The sequence below is a fragment of the Silurus aristotelis genome (assembly GCF_946808225.1).
Source record: "Silurus aristotelis genome assembly, chromosome: 7".
NCBI lineage: Eukaryota > Metazoa > Chordata > Actinopteri > Siluriformes > Siluridae > Silurus > Silurus aristotelis.
The window spans coordinates 29,007,897-29,034,539 of record NC_139580.1 but is presented as its reverse complement, the minus strand read 5'-3'; the positions used below and the strand labels follow the sequence as shown (position 1 = coordinate 29,034,539).

The 26,643-nt window shown below is 41.1% G+C and overlaps 1 protein-coding gene across 4 annotated transcripts in view; it reads left to right on the top strand.

Moving 5' to 3' along the window:
* The first annotated feature begins 4,330 nt into the window (after positions 1–4,330).
* anks1b (ankyrin repeat and sterile alpha motif domain containing 1B) overlaps positions 4,331–26,643 on the top strand; it is a 251,294-nt gene continuing 228,981 nt past the window's right edge. The window contains exon 1 of one of the 4 annotated variants that reach the window (XM_083546162.1): positions 4,331–5,362. In XM_083546162.1, coding sequence (XP_083402288.1) covers positions 5,232–5,362 — 131 coding nt within the window. In that variant the 5' untranslated portion in view covers positions 4,331–5,231. The remainder of the gene's footprint in view (positions 5,363–26,643) is intronic. The other 3 variants (XM_083546165.1, XM_083546166.1, XM_083546167.1) reach the window with 3 other exon arrangements.

Here is a 26,643-nt window from a genome sequence, read left to right as displayed (position 1 = left end):
CCAGCAAACATGAGTTCAAAGGGGGAGTCTACCAAGGGCCATAAATGTAAAAGTCCTTTGGGGTCCAGTTATTGGTGTGAAAATCATGGTTATTATATAATGGGTACCAAACAGACACGCATTGTGTACCAGCAGGGCCTATAATATGGGGCCACTGCAATTGGGTTTCCCAATTGGGGCCCATGGATTGACAACTGAATGCTTTTTCTTAAACAGAACCAAACAACAAACACAGAAGAACATAAAAGAACATTAGAACACAACAAGCAGGAATCAGTTTTATTTACAATTATGGCAGATGTTAAGGGCCTTGATCAAGTGCCCAGCAGTGGCAGCTTGGTAGTGCTGAGGTTTGAACTTGTGAACTTCTGAACCAAAGTATTAACCAATCAGCTACCACCTCCCTCCTATAAATAACTCGTGTCTCTCTTGTGGTCCTTCTGTTCCTTTTATATCTAGAATTACAAAGCCACCTTTGAATTAAGCTTCCATTTTAAATTTCAAATGGTATCCAAATGGTAGGGATGTGCATCTCCATCACTGAGGCTGATGCAATTCGCATCTTGATGCATAGATGAATTTATATCCCAGCATTACCGTCAGAAGAAAATAGCAATATAAATGTGAAATACAAAGCAAGAGTTATCCTTAATTTTCACTCCAAATACCTGCTTCAATTGTGAGCTGTTGTGGTGCCATGTTTCACTGTAAGAAAGTGTTTTTCATAAATTATAAAAACTGACCAGAGTAACATTGAGTAATACTCTCCAGCCTAAATAACACACTATAAAAAATTATCTGAATTTAATAAAAGACTAATATAAACCTAACTCAAGTTGTATAACAAAAAAACTGCCCACAGAAAACCCTCATGGGGCCCAAATATGCAATGCTACAGGGTTTTCAATGCTAAACTGGCCCACACTTTCCCACAGTGGGCCTGCACAGGCATGTTTCCTACACATGTAGTTCTTCTGAGTAATGTGCAAATGAATATATTTGAATAGGCTATCCTTTCCCTGTACATTGGAACGATTGGAGATCACAAAACCAGCGCCTTTAATCTTTTATATCTGTTTTATCAGAAGTGATATCGCTATATACGTTATTTTTCACACTTCCATATTCTACATACATAATGTTTCTTGGATGTGCATCTCCATAAGTGAGGCTGAAGCAATTCGCATTTTGTTACAATGGGCAAGCAATATATAGAGTGAGAAGCTTGTGGAAGGCAACAAAAAGAGTTCAGTTTAAGTTCAAGCAATTAAAAGGAAACAACAAATCTTTATTTTATGCCCTAATTGACTCAAAATAGCCCTGCAACTACCAACACCCTAAGAACAACCTGGGAGAACAAATCAACCACCTATCCACACCCTAACAAAATACCAAAGCAACTGCTTACCATAACCTTGCGACTATGTAGCAACATGCTAGCAACCAACTGGAATATCAAAGCAACCATCTAGCAAAGCAATGACAATCATATGGATTTATCAATCACCAAGCAACAATATGAAATACCACAGCAACCATCTCGCAACCAACGGAATACTATATCCGCTACATAGCAGCATGCTAGCTAACATCTGGATTAATATCCTTCAGCGTTTTCACAGGTCAGATAATGGGTGCTTGTACTTGTATCTGAGATTCCATAAAAACCACCTACCCAACTTCCTTAGCACCATACAGTACTAGCACCCATTTGGAATATTAAAGAATTTACCTAGCAACATTCTTAAAGCAATCTGGAATACCATAACTGTCACCTAGCAACCGCTTAACAACACCATAGCAAGCACTTAAAATGCAGGAGCAACAACCAAACAACCAACTGAAAAATACCACAGAAAATTAGCAACCACCTGGTACACAAGAGCAACCGACCAGCAACCAAACGACATCATTTACCCCTAGCAACAACTCGGGATAAGATGGTAACCACCTAGCAACCTTCTCGAATTTGTCCACCACCTTATTATCAATTGCCAATCACCATCTTAACGATCACGTCAAATGTTAAGCACGTAATAACATTTGACTATAATGTGTTAACCTTTTAAAAGAATTATTTCCATCTTTACCAGTCATTCATTCATTCATTCAACGTTGACCTTCTGGTCCTTTCTGTAGACTTTCCCATTGGATTTCATTTCCAATGAATGCATTGCAATCAAGCGCTAATGCTTTTAAATTGTGGTGTACAAACATGTTTTTCATGAATGGGCGTCCAAAGACACTGAGAAAGTCAGAGATTCTCCTTCCTGGATTTTCAGCCATGGAAAAAAACAACGTTATGGAAGGTCTGAAGGTTTCCACTAGAAAATAACCATTACAATCCATCAACTTTAAAAACCACTACCAAATGGTATCTAAATGGTAGGGATGTGCATATTGGCCACTTTCTAAATAATAAAAGTAAATAATTTCTTAAAAAATTATAATAAAAAATGCGTTGTTTTTTTTTAACCAATGCATACATGTTAAAAACGATGCATCACCATGGAAACGCCAACTTGTGTATCCGATACACACTTTTTTAAACCGATGCATCACATCGTTAACTTTTATTATCATCCCTAATATATATGATGTGGTGTCTGTGTGGATCAGTGAATCATTATAATAAAGAAAAGAAAAATTGTAGAAACTGGTAGAATCTCAATGCTTTATTACACCATTATGGTCCTTATCAATGTCTAGTAGATACCAGCATGTGGTCTACAAGTTCCAAAATGGGTTTTATGACTCAATAATGACATGTTGTTTGTAATGTTGAAGTTTCTATTCAAACCAATAAACTGCCTATAGTAACTTTACAATCTTTTGAGCAGGCAGATAAAGCGTGGTTTCCCAGTGGATAAGTCATATATAATGTCATGGGTTGAAATTCCAGCACCACCAAGCTGGGCCCTGGAGCAATGTCATTAACTGCTCGGCTGTATAAATAAGATGTCCAGGTAATTTGCTTGGGATAAGAGCTAGATGCTACATGCTATAAATGTAAGATCATTTCTGTAACAGTGCCCTCTGTGGGTCAGCAGAAACATAGCAACGTTCACAAGATTAATGATGTTACAAATGATCTTGTTTACCAGCTGCATTTTTTATTGACCACAAACTGCTTTGCATCCGGTTTATGGAAAGGTCACTGGGTTCTTCTAACAGAGCTTTATCTCGCTCTCTTCTGTCTTTGGTCGCAGAAGCTTGTGGGGCAGAAAGCGTTGTGTTTCTTGGTGGTTTGTGTGAAAGAATGCTGCTGTGCCGGAGCTCTGGTCTAGTTTACTCCCACTGCAAAATACCAAACATCGCTTAAACAAGCTTTTGTCCCTGTGTGCATGTGAAAGACAAAGACTGGGGACGGAGCGAAGGAACGTCTGAGAAAGATCTGGCAAGATCAGGTTCTCACTGTCTCCTGGCAAAGACTGGAGCTCAGCGATTCTGCTCAACACCCTATGGGCCTACAACTGCCTTTCTCTTTCTCTCTCTCCCGCTCTTTTCTCTCTCTCTCTCTCTCTCTCTCTCTCTCTCTCTCTCTCTCTCTCTCTCTCTCGCTCTTTTCTCTCTCTCTCTCTCTCTCTCTCTCTCGCTCTTTTCTCTCTCTCTCTCTCTTTCTCTCTCTCTCTCTTTCTCGTGCTTTTCTCTTTCTCATTCTCTCTTTTCTCTTTCTATTTCTGTCTCTTGCTTTCCTTTTATTTCCTCTTTTTCTCGCTCTTTTCTCTCTCTCTCTCTCTCTCTCTCTCTCTCTCTCTCTCGCTCTTTTCTCTCTCTCTCAATCTCTCTTTGTCTCTCTCTCTTTTCTCTTTCTATTTCTGTCTCTCGCTTTCCTTTTATTTCCTCTCTTTCCTCTCTCTCTCTCTCTCTCTCTCTCTCTCTCTCTCTCTCTCTCTTTTCACTCTCTCTTTTCTCTCTCTCTCTCTCTCTCTCTCTCTCTCTCTCTCTCTCTCTCTCCTCTTTCTCTCTCTGTCTCTTTATCCTCTCTCTCACTTTCTTTTTATTTTCTATTTTTCTCTTTCATTCTTTATTTCCTTTTTTCCTGTCTTTTCCCCACTCTTTTTCTTTCTTTCTTTCTTTCTTTCTTTCTTTCTTTCTTTCTTTCTTTCTTTCTTTCTTTCTTTCTTTCTTTTCCCTCTCTCGTTTCTCTCTTTCATTCATTCTTTCCTTTTTTTCTGTCTTTTCTCACTCTTTCTTTCTTTCCCTCTCTCTCTCTCTCTCTCTCTCTCTCTCTCTCTCTCTCTCTCTCTCTCTCTCTAATCTCCCGGAGGAGAGCAGCCCTGAGCGGTACAGGAAGTGATGCTCTGTGCTCATAACAGTGAGGTGGAAGCAGAGCCAAGACAAATTCACACTGCTCGGTCTGTGTGTGTGTGTGTGTGTGTGTATGTGCGTGCGCGCGCGCGCGTTCGCCCTTTCTCTCGCGGTATTTCATCAGCTTAACCCTTGAAGCGCTCAGTGTGCGTAAAATGCGCAGATTCCCCCATTGTTCCTCTCTGTCGCATCCAGAGCGGTGAAACGGCCGAAAAGTTTCAGAAGCGAATGTGGGACAGAAACAACCGAATAGTCGAACAATCGAACCACGAAATATCCGCGCCCGAGCGCCATCACAGTGAAACCACCGAACCTTCTGATCTGATCTGACTGTCCCTCACTTCCACGCCCAACCGGAGCTTACACACACACACACACACACACACACACACACACACACACACGCAGATCTCAGAGATGCTCCTCCAACGGGACGGGACACACTGATCGCAGAACAGCGCATGTTCACAATGCGCGTGCCTCCGAGCGTGTGTGTGTGTGTGTGTGTGTGTGTGTGTGCGCGCGCGTGTGTGTTGACGTGAGTCCGTGATCGACAAAAGAATCCGCTACTGTTGCCTCTGTTGCGCTCCGGGAGGGTCCGAATAACGGTACACGGCAGGCAGCCGGGCCCGGTTCGGATCACGGTACCAGCGCGCGAGCGTGAACTCACCGGAACACGAGCGTCCTTTCGTCCGGGTCTCCGCTCTGAACCGGACCGAGAGGATGAGGATGGTGATGGTGAGGATGATGGTGATGGTGAGGATAAAGATGGTGTGGTAAATTCGGACCCAAGCCGTCGCTGTTGGACTCGGACCCCAACACACAACCCGTCCCACAAACCCTGGTTTCCCCTCTCTGCGCCTCTGCCCTCTCGCCTGCCCCCGGTTCGGTTGTGGGAGCTCAGCCCGCCTCGCGTCGGGATGGGGAAGGAGCAGGAGCTCCTGGAGGCGGCGCGCACCGGGAACGTGCTGGTGGTGGAGAAGCTGCTGAGCGGAAAGCGCGGTCTGCTGGGCTCCAGCTCCGGCTCCATGGCTCTGCCCGGGCTCCTCAGGTACACCTCCAGAGGTTCTCGCATGTTCTTCTTCTCCATGTGGTTAAGGCTTCTGGAAGCTGAAGCTGCCCCGTGATGGCTTTATTATAAGAGGAAAGACTGACTGCAGTTGCTCGAGCTTTGCGATATGTTGCGTTTCACACACACACACACACACACACACACACACACACACACACACACACACACACACACACACACACAGTATGTGTGTAAGATAAAGTGTGTAAATGAGTGAGAGGGAGAGAGTGTGTGTAAATGAGAGGGAGAGAGAGAGAGAGAGAGAGAGAGAGAGAGAGAGAGAGATTGTGTATATGTGTATGTGTGTGTGTGTGTGTGTGTGTGTGTGTGTGTGTGTGTGTGTGTGTGTGTGTATGTATGTGAGAGAGGCACCAGGTTGACAGCTTTTTTGAGCATTTTATTTACATTGCTCCTGAATCTAACAATGAAAATGTGTTTAGCTTCATTGTCAGATGTTTAAAGGATTTGTGTGTGTGTGTGTGTGTGTGTGTGTGTGTGTGTGTGTAAGAGTAAGAACCATTCCTCAATTCTTAGCAGGTTTTCCACAGAGATCTTTCCATCTTTCCTCTCCTCCACTTAGGCCTCAGTGATTGTGGGCTCATCATCATGCCGGTGATTTTAGTCACACACTCAGCTGTTGATGTCTGGTGTGTGTGTGTGTGTGTGTGTGGTGTGTGTTGGTTTTGTCTGAGTGCTGAACATGTTTGCGTCTTATTCAGCACTCAGACACACTGGGTGGCTCTATTCCATCTATCTGCACATAGAATGTCTGTCTCTGTCTTACTGAGCCTGTGTGTGTGTGTGTGTGTGTGTGTGTGTGTGTGTGTGTGTGTGTGTGTGAGTGTGAGTGAAGGAGGTGAAAGGTCACAGCTGAAATGTGATATCATGACTATGTGTTAGTCTCACTTCTAAGGCCATAAAAGGTTGTATAGGAAATACCAGTATACCAATCATTTTCATGGTCTCACACACACACACACACACACACACACACACACACACACACACACACACACACACAGACACACACACACACACACACACACACTCTGGCAAGGGTCCCAATCAATGCTTGCTATCCTCATAGTCCTAATGGATCGTCTCGTCAATAAACAGAGAGAATCTTTATGATCTTGTGTATGTAACTCTCGAGCTGAGCTCCTCAATCATCTAATCAGTGTAACACAAATCACACAATTACTGCTTTATGCTACACTAACAAAAGGGAAACGTTTGTGTTCGCAACTGACACATTTCTAGTTTAATAGTGTGCCTCAGACCATATTTTACAGCATCTCATCTGTACCCAGCCTGGACAGGAAGTTTGTTAATCATATTTGCCTAACACTTGTGGGCAGTTGTAGAAAAGGGGAAGATCAGTGGGAGGATGAAGAATGCAGCAAGTGTGTTACTTATGAGAAACCTCATTCTCTGAAATTAAGTGGCTTGTATTTTTCTATTTTGTGTTTGGTAATTGACTTATTTGGAAACCCGGAAATCTTTCCACTTTCTATACTTACCACAAATTGGCATTTGTATCGTTGTGCATTATTTTTTAACATATTTGCATTGGTAAAAAATATTACTCATATTATTTCTAATATTGTGTAATATTACCAATAATTTGTGACCAATATTTGATATGTAGATTGATTTCTAATCTATAGATTAATTGTTTCTCAAGCGTCTTCTCTCAGCACCGCCGCTGCTACGTGAATATGACGTATCACAACACAATGGAGACCGAGACGTGTCCTGAGACACGTAAAAAAAATACAGATTAACATGGCAGAGGTAGAGCTGCATCTTCCTAAAGACATCTATTTTTATTATCTTTTTGTCTTGCATTACAAAAACGTGTTTGTGAAAAAGCCATGGGTTAAAAGCCAAAAGTAAATTGATGATGTCTGTCTGGACGGAAGAAATAATAGTGATCTGTACCGTATTGAATTTCAGAGCATCGTATTTATTCCATTACATCGTATTGTCTTGAATCGAATCAAAATCAGTTCGCACTGCATCCTAATAGGGGTAAATTGTATCTCATTTTCATCGGTAGCTGCACTATTTTATATATATATATATATATATATATTATTAGAGGGACAGCGCATGTAGGACGTTTTGGAGACAAGGTGAGGGAGGTGAGATTGAGATGGTTTGGACATGTGCAGAGGAGGGACTTGGGGTATATAAGTAGGAGAATGCTGAGGATGGAGCCACCAGAAAGAAGGAAAAGAGGAAGACCAAGGAGGAGGTTTATGGATGTGGTGAGGGAAGACATGCAGGTAGTTGGTGTGAAAGAGGCAGATGTAGAGGACAGGGGGGTATGGAGACGGATGATCTGCTGTGGTGACCCCTAATGGGAGAAGCTGAAAGAAGAAAAGAAATATATATATATGAACCTTAAACCGAACTGTGATTTAAAAACTGAGGTACATACCAAAGCGTGAATCTTGTGTACTGTAACTCCCCTGATATATACAGTATATATAATATATATTTTCTCTCTCAGCACTAAACCTCAATTCTAGCGTCAGCTTTCACAATCAGCCCCGATATTTCAAACGCCTTAAAAGGTCCAATTCCTCTACACAACTTGGATAAATATTAAGTTTGGGACTAAAGCAGAATTTTTGCACCTTGCTGTGTAAAAGGCAAAGAATTGGATGACTAAGGGAATCTGAAAGCTGTTCAGGAGATTGGACTGGAAACGATTATAGGCAGTGATTGTAACCCATTAAAGTCACAGTTAAATTCAATTTGATTTGTAGAGCACTGGACATTGTCCCAAAAAGCACTAGAGATATAAATAAGTTATAAATATCCATTTTAACCACTTTATTTAATATACAGTATTCACCCCTGTAAGTTTATCCCTAATATCCCTAATAAATATCCCTAATGGCAAAGGCAAACTTCCTGAGATGGTATGAGCAAGGAACTTTGAGAGGAACGCTCAGTAGGATCTGTGTGTAATGCAGCAGAACTTTCGAGTTCGGGACCGAAGTATTTATACTGTATTTAGCACATGCTGTATAAATGGCACAGAATTTACTTTCTGTTGGATGAATTAGGTCATGTTAAGTATTTTGTTTACAATCTATGCAGTAATGGATGACATGTGTGTAAGGTATGTTGATATTCTTTGGAATCTTCCTGAAAACCAAATGTTCATTCAACTAAGTAAATAAGCTTAGAAAAAAAAAGCCACAGGATTACAGCATTAAACAGGAGAACTGTAGGTGCAGTTCATTTTAGTCGGTTGTACGGAAACAAGAGCTGAGCTGATCCAAACCAGACTCCAGTTGCGGAAAACTGGCTTTGGACGAACAGTGACTCATCTCTACAATACTTAAAGCAATGGCTGCATTTGAACTGCAAATACCTGGATATACTGCACAGTATGTCTGGCAATAGGTTCAGTAAAGGTAATTGAATGGTAGCTGGAAAACACCAGTATTCTATTGTTCGCAATCTTTACACTGTAGACATACACATTCAAGTGATATTTCTGCATAAAGTGCTAATAAAGTTACATTTCATATTTTTGCATTCGGCTAAAAAAACACCCTTATTTCGGAGAAGCCCCTTGCCAATGTTGCAATAAATATAAAAGGTAGTGCATGCCAACTCAGCAGGCCAACAAAACAAAACGTGACATTAAAAATGTTCTCAACGCAGTGTATTAATCCTGCAGATATCGAATTTATGACAGAACAAATATGGAACAAAAACGTGTTTTACAGCTTTGCATTCACTCCTGGTAGTCACCTGGAATGGCTTTCCAGCATTCTTGAGGAGTTCCCAGAGGTGTTAAGTGCTTTTTGGCTGCTTTATCTTCACTGTCTTTTTTCTCTTTACTTTTAACTGAGTGTTTCTTACATTTATGGCATTTAGCAGATGCCCTTATCCAGAGCGCCTTACAACTGAGCAGTTGAGGATTAAGGGCCTTGCTCAAGGGCCCAGCAGTAGCAGCTTGGTGGTACTGGGATTTAAACATATGACCTTCCGATCCAAATGCCTTAACCACTGAAAGAACAACCTTCCTACCATAATTCTTGCCATAATATGGATTTGTAAAGTAGTTGTAGTAGCTCTAATAGTTCTATTGCCTCTGTACTGTCACAAGACAACTGATCATAAATGAACTCTTGACGAGGCGCACCTCTGACCTGAAAACCATTCCAGGTGACTACCTTGTGAATCTGATGATAGAATGCAGTAAGTTCTGCCAGTTAAACCAATCTGTCATTAAAGATTAATAGAGCTGTTTAGAAAAATAAAACATATTCTGGGTTATTTAAGATGTTTTTTTGTTTACTACAAAATTCCATACGTGTTCTTTCATAGTTTGGATTTCTTCAATATTAATGTTTAAAGTTGAAAATGATTAAAATAAAGAAATAAAAACCACTGAAGGAGAAGGTGTGTCCAGACTTTGGACTGGTATTGTATGTATATATATATAGAATTTAAAAAATAATATAAAATACATTGCAAATGAATGGCATAGGAGCTTTTACAGACTTTCTTGATTCTAGGTGTGTCTTGTAATCAATATTTTCTCGTATCTATAAAAGTGATTAAGGAGACATATCTAGATATTCGATCCTCTCACCTATCTAGTGAGTATAGAACACATTGAGACACAATTGCTGAGACACTGAGGTAGAGAGCATGCACGATATATCGACCTGACTTTTTCAGCCGTAGGTGGCAGAGGTGGGAAGTAACGAAGTACAAATACTTCGTTACTGTACTTAAGTAGATTTTTCTGGTATCAGTACTTTACTCCACTATTTATTTTTCAGACAACTTTTTACTTTTACTCATTACATTTTTACACAAATATCTGTACTTTTTACTTCTTACATTTTCAAAACAGACTCGTTACTTTAGTTTTAATCCATTGATTTGGTGAAATATTATTATTTTATTTCACTGCGTGCCGATTTCAGCCGAACAACCGATTTCCTGTCATTACGCGTTCAATCCACTGGTGTATAAATTACGGACTCTCACTCACCACAGAAGGCAGTAAGAAGTTTGGGGTTAATGTGGATGAGACAGAGGGAGTCAGTGATGTAAACATGACTGAGAACAGACACATTCCTGATCATCATATAAATAAATAAATAAATTAACTCCAGATAAAAATATTTTTAATCATTAAACTTTTGTTTTATTTCTGAGTCTCAAATCAAACACCAAAATCCGCCATGATTCTCACAATTAACCCTCTGGGTGGCGTTTTGTGGGATTTTCCCTCATAATGGTGACACAAACTTAAATTACTGTCTTTATTGATCGTACAGATAAAAACAATACATCATTTAAATCTGTAAAATGTCTATAATTTTATATATATATATATAAAAGCTTCCTGACTTGACTTGAAGAGGTGCAGTCTCTCCGGTATCACCTCATTAACTGTCCGTGTGGAAACATAGCAAAGGCTCTTAATGATGTCCACACGTCTCTGCACTGATATACCCTTTATATGTAATCACTGTACATACGCTTACATATATATCACATGCTGTAAATATGATACATGTTTAACAACTCCAAGCTGCCGGTTTTGGGCACCTGAGCAAGCACTTAACTCACTACTGCTAATTTAGTAAATGAGATCATTAAGAGTCGCTCGGGATAAACACTTCCAACAGGAAGTGGCTATATCTCGCTATCTTTGTCTCTCTATTTTCTCTGTCTAATTGTCTCTTTGTCTCTTTTAGTAAATGTCTCTGTCTCACTGTATATGTCTCTCTCTTGCTGTCTCTCTATTTGTTTCTCACTCTTTCTAAAGCTGTGTCTGTGTCTCTTTGTCTTTGTCTCTGTCTTTCCTGCTTATTTACATGTCTAACAAAGTTTTGAGTTTTGAAGTAATGCCATTAGTGATCTATGATGAAAGACTTTCCTGGTTCGATTCTTACCTCTAGTTTCATATTGAACATTATAAGAAGTTTTTAAAAACAGAACAATGAAAGATTATTAGAATTGGTTGCTGGAAATCATGGTATATCAGTGGTGCAGGTGTTGGAGATGTGGTTCTTGTACCTGAGTCACTTCTCATAGACTTTGAGTTACTGAGAGAATGTACAGGAAGGAGAAGTTTTGACCCTCTACAATCATGATCTAAGAGAAAACGCTGGTCTCCTAACTATAGAAAAGCCAAGAGTCCAATAAGCAAAGGATTGTTTACCTCTCCTGTGTTGGTGTAATGGTCAGTGAAGTGGTTGCTGCTCTCTGACTCACCCGGTTCGATTCCTACCTCTTAGATTTCCTTTAAATTGTTTAAAAAGTTTTTAAAAAGAACCAGAAAAGGTCCTAAAAATCATGTTCTTGCAGGAGATCCTGTGGCTCATTTGGAAGCGCTTTACCTCAGAGTTAAGAGGTTGCTGGTTCAAACCCCAGCCAGGGCTCAAAGTAAAAAAAAAAATAAAATAAAAATTCAAGATGGCGCCAGTGAGGTCGGCTGCCGTCACGACTGCTCCGGCTACGTTTTCTCTTTTTTTGTTTATTTTATACTTTTATTTAAGTAGTTACACTTCCATCTACACAAGATGGACATCATTAGATATGACAGAGACACTCTTATATCTATTGGTGTACAATGCACTCACCTTTCGCCGTTTTTAAACCCGGACCCATGCTGGCCGAGCGAGATCCTGAGGGTGAACAAAGGACGCGACCCGTACCGGCGTCCGCGAGGGAAACGAGCCGGCGTCAGGAACAGGCTGAGGGCACGCGCACACCGCGCTCCCTTACCTAGTATCCTGTTAGCCAACGTCCAGTCACTGGAGAACAAGCTCGATGACCTCAGGGCAAGGGTCAAGTTCCAGAGAGAACTGCGCTCATTGTGGTCGGAGATTTCAACAGTGCCAACCTCAAGCGCGCACTACCAAACTTTCACCAGCACATCACCTGCCCTACCAGGGGCGAAAGAACACTGGACCACTGTTACACGCCATTCAAGAACAGCTACAAGGCACAATCACGTCCACCGTTTGGGAAATCGGACCATGCCGCCATCTTCCTCATGCCTGTTTACAAACAAAGGCTGAAACAGGAAGCTCCGGTTCAGAGGGAGGTCGCGCGCTGGACTGACCAATCGGTGGCCGCTCTGCAGGACGCTTTGGATGACGCAGACTGGGACATGTTCCGGCGCAGCTCTGATGACGTCAACATGTTTACGGAAGCGGTTGTGGGATTCATCGGGAAACTAGCTGATGATACAGTGCAGAAAACCACTATCAGAACGTTTCCCAACCAGAAGCCGTGGGTGGATAAAACTATCCGCGACGCTCTGAGATCCCGCTCCGCTGTCTACAACACGGGGCTCGCCACCGGGGACATGGACGAGTACAAGGCTGCGTCTTACAGTGTTCGCAGAGCGGTGAAGGAAGCAAAGCGGCGCTACGGGAGGAAACTAGAGTCACAGTTTCAACATGGTGGCTCTAGGAACCTGTGGCAGGGACTAAGAACAATAACGGACTATAAAACACCATCTTCTGAAATGGTGAATGCGGACGCTTCTCTGGCAGACGAGCTAAATACCTTTTACGCTCGTTTCGAGGCTGCAGCTAACCACGCTAGCGACACAACCAGCGTGCACGCCGAGAGAGCCGGAGAGGTAAACACGTTCACCATTTCGGAGCATGACGTGAGGAGGGCTTTCAAGAGAGTGAATACCAGGAAGGCAGCAGGACCAGATGGCATCACAGGCCGGGTTCTGAAAGCCTGCGCTGACCAGTTAGCACCGGTGTTCACCGAGATATTCAACCTCTCACTGGAACAGTCTGTTGTCCCCTCATGTTTCAAACAGTCCACCATTGTTCCTGTCCCGAAGAAACCCCAGCCCGCCTGCCTTAATGACTACCACCCTGTAGCCTTGACCTCAGTAGTGATGAAGTGCTTCGAGAGACTGGTCAGAGACTTCATCACTGCATCACTACCAGACACACTGGACCCACTACAGTTTGCGTACCGTCAGAACCGCTCTACTGAGGACGCCATTGCTCATCTTCTCCACACCACGATGAGCCACCTGGACCAAAGAAATGGGAACTATGCAAAAATGTTGTTCGTGGACTACAGTTCAGCGTTTAACACCATAATTCCCTCCACACTCACCTCTAAGTTGGAGGTCCTGGGACTCAGCCAGCCGCTGTGTCAATGGATCTCTAACTTCCTGACAGACAGACCACAAGCCGTACGGGTGGGAAAACACACCTCATCCACCCTCACCCTCAGCACTGGCGCCCCCCAGGGTTGTGTTCTGAGCCCCCTGACTGTGTGGCCACATCCAACTCCACCACCATCATCAAGTTTGCTGACGACACTGTTGTGGTGGGTCTGATCTCCAACAACGACGAGACGGCCTACCTACAGGAGGTTAAAAACCTGGAGAGATGGTGCCAGGAGAACAACCTTCTCCTGAACGTCAGCAAGACTAAGGAGTTGATCGTGGACTTCAGCACAAAGCGGGAGCGGGCATACCAACCTATAAACATCAGCGGGACCCCAGTGGAGAGAGTGGACAGTTTCCGGTACCTTGGTGTTAACATCACACAGGATCTGTCTTGGTCCTGTCACACCAACACCCTGGTGAAGAAGGCCTGGCAGCGTCTGTACCATCTGAGACGCTTAAGGGACTTTAAACTACCCTCTCAGGTGCTTAAGACTTTCTACACTTGCACCATTGAGAGCGTCCTGACGGGCAGCATCACTTCCTAGTTTGGGAACAGCACCATGCAGGACAGACGAGCCCTCCAGAGGGTGGTGCGTTCAGCTGAACGTACCATCCACACTGAGCTCCCTAACCTGCAGGACATCTATAGCACGCGGTGCAGGACCAGAGCCAGGAAGATTATGAAGGACCTCAGCCATCCCAACAATGGACTCTTTTCTCTGTTGCGTTCAGGAAAACGCTTCCGCTCCCTGAAAGCGAACACAGAGAGAATGAGGAGGAGCTTCTTCCCGCAGGCCATCCGGTGTTTAAACCAGAAAACACCCAGGATCTAGAACTGGCCCACTCTCTCCACCATCATCATCACACTTCTCTGTACATATATTCACCTTCGCACCACGTCACTTTAAAACATATCTCACCGTTCGCACCACGACACTTTAAACTCTGGACTTGCACAGCACAGTGCGCTTTTTATTTTATATTCATACCACATGGACCATATTGCACCATATTGCACATGGACACTTTACGGACCTTTACACCACACCATACCGCACACGGACACTTTATGGACATAGATTGCCTATTGTTTACATATTGTTTACATTTTTATTTTTATTTTGTTTACTTTTTTCACTACACATTGTTTACTGTCTATATGTATATCTGCTCATACATTATCCTTTTATATATCTATATATCTTTATACCTATATTCTTTTACTTATTTTATTTATTTATTTTATTTTAATAGTTTTTCTTTACCTTATAGTTATTTATCTGCCTCCTTTTCTTTCCCCCATCCTATTCCCTCATGCCGGACCATCGTACAAAACATTTCACTACATGTCGTACCCTGTATGTATGTGTATGTAATGAATAAAATTTGATTTGATTTGATTTGATTTGAAGTTAAGAGTGTGGAAGGTTCCGGTGGCTGTAGTGAGGAAGGTGTCAGAAATGGCTGCGTGGAAGGTTGGATGTGGTTTCGGAGGGCGTATCCTGAAGCAGGGGAGCAATATCCGAGCATCTGCCCCCCTGGTGTCTGAGTAGCTGAAAACAGGGGGTTATGAAGCAAAAATGTCCAAAAAATTATTGACTTAGTTTTGCATATAGGGAAAAAGTCAGTCAAAAACCTCTCACCCTAACTTTTTTTGAGGCTGTGAAGTAGTAGGTCTTCACAGGCTTTGTTTACAGTCAACTACCTCATTGCTCACCAGACACTTCTTTCCACACAGCTTACCCAGTGCGGGGACAAGCCAGATTCGAACCAGCAACCTCTGAGCGCAGAGGCAAGGCTTTTATCACAAAGCCATCAAGTCCCACAACATGCCTGTTTTTTTTGGGGGGTTTATCATTGTTTTAGGCTTTAAAGCAAGAAATTTAGAACAGACAGAAACACAGAAAGCAGGATTCGAACCCTGAACCCCACCAACAGCGAAATACCAGTCTTAACCCACTGATCCATTGGGAAGGACCGGCTGCAATAATTGTTTAGAGCAGGTCTATCTTTTCTTTCAAACCATCAACACAAATATAATGCTAAAGACAGACATAGGAAGCAAACCCATGACGTGTCTAGCAGGGACAAAGCAGGATTCGAACCCTGATTCACACCATTAGCAAGGCACCAGCATTAACCCACTGAACTATCAGGAAGGACAAGCTGGGAAGCTTGTTTAGAGCAGGTCTATCTTTCTTTTTAACCCATCAAAACAAGAATATGAAGATGTAGGAATCAGGAATTTAACCTACCTCATGACTAGCAGACAGAAAGCCAGGTTTGAACCCTGACCACCAACATTAGCAAAGTACCAGCCTTAACCCACTAAGCCATCAGAAAAAAGGATGGGAAGCGTGATTAGAGCAGATCTATCATTCTTTTCAAACCATCAACACAAGAATTTAAGGATAAAAGTAAGATGTAGGAAGTGAATACAGATGTAAGTAGCACAAGTTGAACCCACATTGTAAATAACAGGAAGAAAGCAGGATTCGAACCCTGATCCCCACCACCAGCAAGATACCGACCTTAACCCGTTGAACCATTGGTGAGGATATTTAGAGCAGGTCTATCTTTCTTTTCAACCCATTAAAAACAAAAATAAAAAAGTGAATCCTGATCGTGACTGGCAGACAGAAAGCAGGATTCGAACCCTGAACCCCACCAAAAGCAAGAAACCTGATTTAACTCACTGAACCATCAGGGAAGACAGGCAAGGAAGGTTCCTTAGGGCAGGTCTATCTACCTTTAACCCATCAACACAAGAATATAAAGCTAAAGAAAGATTTAGGAAGCAAGAACATAACCTACATCGCAACTAGCAGGCAGAAAGCAGGATTCAAACCCTGAGCCTCACCATCAGTGAGGCACCAGCCTTAACCCACTGAACCATGGAAGAGATCAGACTTGGAAGCATGTTTAGATGAGGCACAAGCCTTAAACCACTGAGCGACCGCTGCTGAAAAGCATGTGTGCTTTTTGGAGGGTTCATACTTTGTTTCATGCCAGCGCAGTAAGAAAGAAGGCATGTAGGACTGGCTTTAAAACCTTATCACCAGCATGGACTATATTAAGGACCATGTTCAGGCACAAGCCTTAACCCACTGAGCTACTACAGAAGTGCATTTTTTTTGGTGGAGTTATCTTTCTTTAAAGACCGGGAAATGAAGAAATTAATCCAACACAGAAAGGACAGAATTGAAATGTTTTCAGAGGGGACAACGTCCAGAAGTTTTATTTACCAACACAGCAACCAGGAATCAAACTCTCAAACTCATCTTGTGGGGACCCTGACATTAACCCACTAGGCTATCACTAACTAACTAACTAGCGAGGTCCAGTAACCAGCTAAAACAGGTAAAAGTAATAACTACTTTTTACTTAAGTACATGTCAGAGCCAAGACTTCTTTACTTTCACTTAAGTAAAAAAGTTTAATCAGTACTTCAACTTTTACCCGAGTATTTTAAAACATGAGTATCTGTACTTCTACTTAAGTAAAGGATGTGTGTACTTTTGCCACCTCTGGTAGGTGGTTCTTCAGCAAACACAAACCTCAGGGCACCAAATTGTATATGATGTCTTTGGATGGAGAATGAAATTATCCCTTAACCTGTTTCAGCATTACAATGTCCCTGTCCACAAAGCCAGCTCCATGGCCTTACATGGGTTGGAGTTGGAGATCTCCTGCTACAGATCCCCAACCTTATTAAACACCTTAGGGGTGAATTACAGTTTTTCTCAGTGGCTTTGGAGCGTTTGTCCAATCAGAAATTAAATTCTCAAAACTACCTGTTCAACCTCCACATCATTTAGTCACTTGTGCTCATCATAAGAACATTTCTTGTTGTTTTGATCAAATTGCGAACGCTTTTGTACATTTATTTAATTGATTGTGTCCAACAGTCGTCTGTTTCCTACATTATTAATTGTTTATATCATGTTGATCATTATATATTATACTGGATTCATCCGAACAGTTTTAACCGCAAAACATCTCGTAATCAGTTCATTGTATGTCATTGAATGCAAAATGGTTAAACCAGTTGACATCATCTGTCATCTAAAATTTCTATTAAATTCTTTTTTCTAAATGTGACAAATTGACAAATTGTGTGGATGAACCTTCATTTGATGACAGACAGCAAATGGATGAACAACCGAGATACAAACAAACACTAGTAAAGTACAGAAAAGTGTGAATCCTTTCAGATCTCTTACAATCAATATCAATCAAATATTCAATCAAATAAATACATTTGTACTGTCGAAATTCATATCTGCCACACAAAAGAAATTAAACTTTGTGCATTTTTAATCACTGTAATATCAGGAAATACTAAAGTTGTGCTGCGTTATACTGACAACATGACTAAACATTTTGGCAATAAGATGTTCAGTGACACAAATACTTACTTTTGAGAGATGAACTAAGGATTTTGTGAAAAGTACCGACTTTGACAAGAAATCCATTGTGTTGTGCTGTTTGTACAAATTGTTTTGAGAAATGAGCTTACTGGTTTGCAAATATTAAGAATGATTTGAAAAATGTTAAAAACTACGAAAAAAATAAACAATTATATGCCAGCAAGACCCCAGGCCTCGATACCTCGGTACTCGATGTACATCAGTACACGATTTTACTAACTCCATTCATGGCATTTGGCAGACGCCCTTATCCAGAGCGACTTAACAACTCAACTTAAAAACTAAGGGCCTTGCTCAAGGGCCCAGCAGTGGCAGCTTGGTGGGGATGCAATTTGAACTTATGACCTTCCGATCTAAAGTCCACAGCCTTAACCACTGAGATACCATCCCCCAGATCTCTAGAAGCGCACTACAAAATGTAGTGGACATTCTTCCAATAAAAGGGGGAGGTTAGTATAACAGCAAAAAGGATGTAATCTCATACTAATCTCATGCTAAGTTTTCCACAATTTTTTGTCCATATATTGTATGATAATATGTAGAGTTTTCTACTTCAATGGATCATGTATTACATCACATCAATACTTTTTTGTGGACCTGTTGATGAAAATACAAGTCTTTATCTATTACCTTGCTTCCAGAACCTTGCTGCACGTTAACAGTTTTCTATTTTGATTAGATTTTGCTTGACTTGTAGGTCACTCTGGATGAACGCATCTGCATTTAACAACAAATGTAAATGTGTGTGAAATGTTTTCTGTCTCAGGCTACGTCTACACTAATCCTGATAAATTTGAAAACAGTGTCTAAAAACACTTCGTATTCGTGTAATCGTTTCCCAAAAATGTTTGAAAACATTTCCGTCCCTGTACTGTGTATGAGCGAAAGCTAAGATGCTTCGACCTGCATCATTTCCGTCTGGCTTTTATTTACTTTCCGGCTCATTGAAACTTGCTATAATGATTTAAAATCATCGTTTTTGAGAGCGTTTTCAAAAAGTCCTTGTTGACTGAAAACGCCGCCTCAGTGTGGACAGAAGACCAAAATGGAGAGAAAAATATGCGTTTTTAAACGGAAATATATTAGTGTGGACGTGGCCTGAGTTTGAGTTTAATAGAGTGTGGATCATAGCTCCTGCTATAGTTCTTCAGAAGCTACACTACTTAATAAAGTCTTGATCCTTGCAGCTGATCTGATATGTCGATGTGCTCCACTAATATCAGATGCTGCTCTTTATTATAAGTGCATTAAGTGTGCTACTCTGATAACACAGTCCAGTGCATTTATAACTTAATAGGCTGAAACAGTGCTACTAGTTTTAAGGTTTCCGGTGTCCTGAAGGTTTCTGGCGGTCCTGAGCATTGCTATAATCCTGCAATTGTTACATTTGAATATTACAGTGGACTATATATATATATATATATATATATATATATATATATATATATATATATATATATATATATATATATATATATATATATACACACACACATACATGAATCAGGCATAATATTATGACCTTATAATATTATGACCGGTGAGTGGTTAGGATTCATCGCTCTCACCACCGCGGCCCGGGTTCGATTCCCAGTCAGGGAACCAAACCCAGCTATTAGGGTTGCACAAGCCAGTGTACTCTTAGTGCCGGTCCCAAGCCCGGATAAATGGGGAGGGTTGCGTTGGGAAGGGCATCCAGCGTAAAAACGTGCCAAATCGAACATGCGGATCACGAATACGGATGATCCGCTGTGGCAACCCCTAATGGGAGCAGCCGAAAGAAAGTAGTAGTAATAGAGTGAATAACACTCAATAACATTTTGTCCTCAGAGTGTTTGAAGCAAATGGGTGAGCATTAGGATTTAGGAGAGTTTGACAAGGGCCAAATTGTGACGTCTAGACGACTGGGTCAGAGCCTCTCCAAAAGCTCTCGTGGGCTGTGTGTAGTCTGCGGGTTTCAATGTCTATCAAAAGTGCTCCAAAAAAGGAACAGTGGTGAACCAGCGACAGGGTCAAGGGGCGGCTGAGGCTCATTGATGCACATGGGGAGTGAAGGCTGTTCCGTGTGATTTGATCCAACAGATGAGCTCCTGTAGCTCAAACTACTGAAAAAGTTAATTCTGTTAATGCTCGATGGGTCACGACTGTTTTGACAGCAAAAGGGGAACCAACACAATATTAGGCATGTGGTCATAATGTAATGCCTGATTGGTGTATGCTTTATTCTTAGTGTACTTGTTTACCAGCTCATGAACATTATTACTTCTTTTGCAGTTCTGGTAGATGCTCAACTGCATTTCATTGCTGTGTACCTGTAATATGCAATGACAATAAAGAGCTATCTATTGTCTGTCTGACTATCTATCCCTTTATCTTCATTTCTGTCTATAAGGTTTATTACCCCCTGGAAAAACAAAAGACATTTTTGTCAAGTTTTGATTCCTGACCTGATTTGTATGTGAAAGTATGCAAGCTGAAACATTTATAAGTAATACAGTATGTCAGAAAGAATGTGCATATTGGGGATTGTATGACTAAGGGAATCTGAAAGCTGTACAGGAGATAGAAAACAGACTGGAAACAATTACAAGCAATGGTTGGGCTTACAAGCTATTAAATACCAACTATGGAGAATTTTTCAACATGTTTTCTGTAAGACACAGACACTAACAGAGGTGGAAAGTTACACATCATGCTTAACTCGAGTTACTACAATTGAGTAGTTTTAAAATCTGTAATTACTTAAGTGTGTTTTGTTTGAACTATTGCACTTTTACTTTTATTAGAGTAGATTTTTAGACTGGTAACTTTACTTGTACTTAAGTAAAATTTTATTGAATTAACAGTATTTTACTTGAGTGGAATATTTTATTACACCTTCCACCGCTGGACACTGGTGCCAGCACTAGGAGGAAATGCTAACTGCTTTATTCCCAGTTCATAAATTCACAAACAATTCAGGAACAGTTTGTGCCACTCGGGAAAGGAGACATATTAACATCCTCCACCTCATCCAGAAGGCCGGTCCTTCTCTTAGAATCAAACTTGTGGCCTGTAGAAGTGTTGATAAGGTGAACCTGAATTCGGTGGTCCAAAAAACTAATAATGAAAAGCTCTAAGATAGACAAACAAGCTTTTATACAAGTCAAGTAAATATGATCCTAGCAGATCATAGTACAAGAAAAAACTCCACCAGGCTTTCTAGCCTCGGAACCAATTGGTGGAGTGAAATAAAAAAGATATATATAAAAAAAGAAGGAAGCAGAAGAAAGGCATAAATTGGGCTATTTGTTAGGAGGAAAGTAAACATTAGAAGGTAGGGGAGGCCTATTTAGGGTCAGAGGTCATCTGAAAGGAATGTGAGTGTGTGTGAGTAAGTGTGTGTGTGTGTGTGTGTGTGTGTGTGTGTGTGTGTGTGTGTGTGTGTGTGTGTGTGTGTGTGAGGGAGTTATTATGCTTTTTAGTAAATTGCCACATGTCTAATCCAGGAAGTCTGGTTTAGCCAGAGTTCTCACCTGCTGAGCATGAGAACCATGCCTCCACATCTCCACTTCCAAACATGTTTCTAGCTGTAACCAATGACTGGATCACTGAGGTCCAAAAAAGTCTTCATTCCTTCCATCTAAAAGAAATTAATGAAGATTAATGCCCTTTTATAATCACATCTACTCCACGAGCCAGTTTGCATTCATTTTATATGCATTGTGTGCATAAGCTACATGTTTGTCTTGTGTTAGCAAACAAGCTAGCCAAGCTAACTTCCATGAGTGATGGAAATGTTCCTCCTCAAAACAAGTACAGCTGTGTTTGCTCCTGCATTGTGTCGCAATGTTGGTGTGAGGTTTTTTGCACATCTTCCAACCCATATAAAGCAGATCTTCATGGAGCTTTGTGCAATTGCTAGAACTGGTTTTTGCATGTCCTCATTTAAAAGGATGCAAAATGTAATGCTATAACATTCTAAACTATTGTGTGCCTACGAGTGTGCAGTAACAGAGTGCATATAGATGTAAAAAAAAAAAATCTGAAATTCTTATGGCCGTTAGAGAAATAACAGCTCAGGAGAAACTCTACTGGTCATACACCAAGTGAGAAGGTGGAGTTACGCACACACACACACGCACACACACACACGCACACACACACAGATATAGCCAACTAAGCTTTCCCTTTCACCATTTCACCATTCACCTCTCCATCTCACACACACTGTCTGCTCTTCTTCCTCCATTCTGTCTTTGTCTTCTCTATCACCGGGCAATCCCTCTCACTGTCCTCCTCCTGTTTCCTCTGTCGATGATACACATGCGCACACACACACACACACACACACACACACACACACACACACACACACACACACACACAATCTCATTTAACAGCTTTTGTCGTGTCTGGCCTTGAGCTTATCATCCAGGATTTATAATGTTTGTGTGTGTACATTGTGTTTAGAATGTAAAGAACACATACTGAGTGTGTGTGTGTGTGTGTGTGTGTGTGTGTGTGTGTGTGTGTGTGTGTGTGTGTGTGTATATATATATATGTGTGTCTATGTATTTGGAAGTTTCCATTGGCATTATGTGCAGCACATCATCATCGCCTTTATTCACCACAGAGCTACAATAATGATGAAGTAACAGTCATCACTTTTCTGATTAGTGTGTGTGTGTGTGTGTGTGTGTGTGTGTGTGTGTGTGTGTGTGTGTGTGTGTGTGTGTGTGTGTGTGTGAGAGAGAGAGAGAGAGAGAGAGAGAGACGTTTCACTGGTAATATTCCTCATAGTATTTAATGCTGAATACTTCTATCATGCTTCTGTTGTGATGCTTCAGTTACATGGACACACACATAATTATTAATGAATCAAATGCTATACTACACTAAAACCCTTAACCTTTATGAGTTAGAGGAAACCTTGCACATTGTATCAGCTTCATATAACATTATATACAGTACAGCTCACACACTAGCCATAGCGTCCGTAGCGTTTAATTCTTTCCGATGTTGTGTTTCTGCTTTCAGAGCAAACGACGAGCAGATTCACACTTCAGAATGTGGTATGGCAGGAAATAATTTAAATGCTGTGTACACCAGGAAAGAGAAGCTAAGGCGCTAATTGTGTAACAGTTGCGTGTGTGTTGCTGTCTCTCAGTTATCTGTAGCTACGTGTAGTTTATGATGTTCAGTGTTTCATTGAGCTCTGAATTGCTTTGCCTTCTGAGAGAAAATATCATGGCTAATATACTTATTTGTTATAACTGGTTATGAATTTTGCACTGAATGCTAGCCGACTGCAGACTTATTACTGTGTACAGGGCCGGAGCTAGCAATAAGCAGAGCAGGCAATCGCCTAGGGCTTAGAGGCGGGGCCTTCGTAAACATAACAAAACTATACACCAGTTCACCAATCAAGACAGGCAGCGTAAGACTAAACGCTTTATCCATTGTATATAAAATAACTGTCACTCACCTGAAGTGGAACCAGTTAATATCAGAGTCAAATGTGGGTCCCCACAATCTGAATGCATTGAGTCTGTTTAAGGTGATGAACGAAGCTTTTCTGTATCTGCTTCTCCCATTAGGGGGCGCCACAGCGGATCATACGTCTCCACACCCCCGTCCTCTACATCTGCCTCTTTCAACCCAACTACCTGCAAGTCTTCCCTCACCACATCCATAAAAATCCTCTTTAGTCTATCTCTTTTCCTCCTTCCTGGGGGCTCTATCCTCAGCATTCTTCTACTGATATACAAGCTTTTCTGCATACTGACGCCAAAACAAATGCATTTCTTTGGGGCTGCAAGCGAAAAGCTAAACGCAAAAAAAGTGCGACTTGTGATATAGCTATGTGAGACGTCTTCATGTATTTATGATTATGATTGTATTAGAAGTTTTTCAGTGCCATTTGAAGATGTGCACTGAAATGCCATTTGAAGATGAAAAAATTGTAAATAAAAACAGCAATCGCAGCTACGTATTTGAGCATGGACAAGAAATAAAATATTACGGGCTAAGGGTTAGTTCTGCTAAAGGTTCTGTTTACTAGAATGCTCCCGGCGTTCCTGCCACTTCTGCAATGTGTCCTGGAAGTCTTCTTTTCGACACGTTTCAAGCATCTTCTGCAAGGTTGAGCTTGTCGAAGGTCTACCTGATCTCTCGTCGTCTTCCAGTGATGTTCTTCTGCTCTTAAAGCAGGCGTGACCCTCAAAACATTTTGAACGACTCGCCGCAGAATCGCCGTATGTCAAACGTATGTCATGTCAAATGTCTCTGCGGCAGATTTGCCCAGTTTCATGCAGAATTTCCTGTTTGCTTTTTGTCTTAACTCGCTGTCACAGATGTGGTAACGCACATGGTCAGAATAGCACCAGTTAACACCACCAAATCTCAGGGTTCTGTATAAATAAAGAGGTTAGAAATTATATTTGTTTCAAGGGCTTTTTATTTATTATGAAGATTTTGCTTAGGGCCTCTTAATGTCTAGACTGTGTGTATGAAACATGTAGATGATACCTCTCTGTTCCTCAATAAAATTTGGTCCGAAAAGCTGTTTGTATTCGTAACATCTCCCGAGCCACAATAATACCTAAAAGTAAACCACTAGTATTCATTTTGGTCTTGATTTTTGCTTGTTATTTTCCTTTATCTCTGGTCTACAACAACCACACCGATGTTTGAAGCCTTGACTTAATATTGCCTTGCCTTTGTTGCACTTTGAAGTGTGTGCCATTCCAATGCAAATCCTGTAACGAAACACGTGGAGATGAGTGAGCTGTGGCCCTTAGAAAAATGCAACAGACACTCTTGTGTCCTGATACATGCACATCAGCTTTACGGAAATAAATAGATTATGAATATGCATTTAAGCACCATAAATCACTCACAACAAGTTCATCCCTAATGACTGAGCCAGTGGAGATGGTGGTGAAGGAAAAACCTGTCGAGAAGACCCCTGAGAGGATCCAGACTCCAAAAGAAACCCATCTGGGTGGCACTGAATGTCCATTCGTGTTGAGGGTTTTAACAGTTTACTGATGGACACCTGCATGCAAAACTGTTCATGCCAATTGAAGCCCTAATCCAGAGTAAATAACAAAAGGCATTGTGCCTATTAGCTTGAACAATGAGTCAGCATTTACACACAACACAACACACACTCTAACACTCTTCAGTGACACTGTGACAGTGCTAGTTTTCAAAACGAGAATCCATCCTTTCGATAGTACAAAGATTTTTGTGCAGTTTTAAAATCCATGTCCAGACTTAATTTCTAGGCACAGTTTATCATATTAATTTCTGAAAATAATAACAAACCAACTTTTTCTAGCATTTTTAACTCAGGTAAGGCGATACAGACATTTCCCAAACCTGTTTAGCACAGTGACGTTATAATGGAAACGTGGCTCAATAGTTAACATCTTAGAAAGGTTATGAGTCAGTAAATATCTCAGAAGGTTATGAGTTCAAATCCTATCACCATTAAGATGCCACTGAGCAAAGCCCTAAACTTTCACCTGCTCTCCCCTATCGCTATGAGTGCTGTAATTTTAAGTCGCTCTGGATAAAGATGTCTGCCAAATGTTATATTTAAACTTGAACTCCTTTGTGACATATTATAGAAATCACTTTTTAAATCACTGCATCACATTGTTAACTTTTTTGCCGATGCATCGATGTGAATATCTAAAAATGTTATTAAAATGTTTCTCTCGGTGTTCTTTGTGTTGCGTCACAGTGAAGCAATTCCTTAAAACACATTATTCTCAGAAAGCCTTTCTTCAGTGGATCATTTTTGCTGTAATCATGAAGACTGTCCTGTGTTTTCCCCAGGATTCTTATTCACAATATGCACCAAAATATACTGTATACTACTCTTTTACTACACCTCTATTAATAACGCTTTCTTTGATTGGATAGTCAGAGAGCGCACTAGTCAGAGCTCGCAACCCACATCTGTAGCAAACTGCACAAGCTCAAATATATAAATAAATAATAAATAGATTTTTTTTTCATTCCACAACATCTGACAGAGTAGAAAAAAAAATTATTTAGTCGCAGAAACAGTTACAAGGACATTTACAAGATTGACTTAATAAGAAAAGCTGGACATCATGAGTAAAGGTCGGCCATAACAATCGTTACCAGCATGAACTGATTATACTTTTGTGTTTTCTTTCCTGTAGAATTTGCACAAAAACACACAATTTGCCTTCATTTCAAATCCCTCTGGACCTCTCTGTCCACTCTGTCTTTTGTCTCAGTGATTTTACAGGACAGTGCAGGTACTGAGCTGCTGACAAGGCAAGCCTGTGCTCTGATCCCAGAAATAGGCCACAGCAGGGTGTGTGTGTATGTGTGTGTGTGTGTGTGTGTGTGTGTGTGTGTGTGTGTGTGTGTGTCAAAGCATGATAGCTTCAAGTGCTGATGGCTACGCTTCGGACAAGATCACTTCCTAACAATAGTCAGAAGCCACTAACTTTCTCTTCTCTCTTTCTCTCTCTTTCTCTATCCATCTTACTATCGAACACTTTTATTACCCTCTTTATATTATTAAATAGCTTCAATATACAGAAATAAAGAATCCTGTTGCTCGGATTCTTCACAGTTGAGCACCTTTAATGTTGGTTCAACTTTCC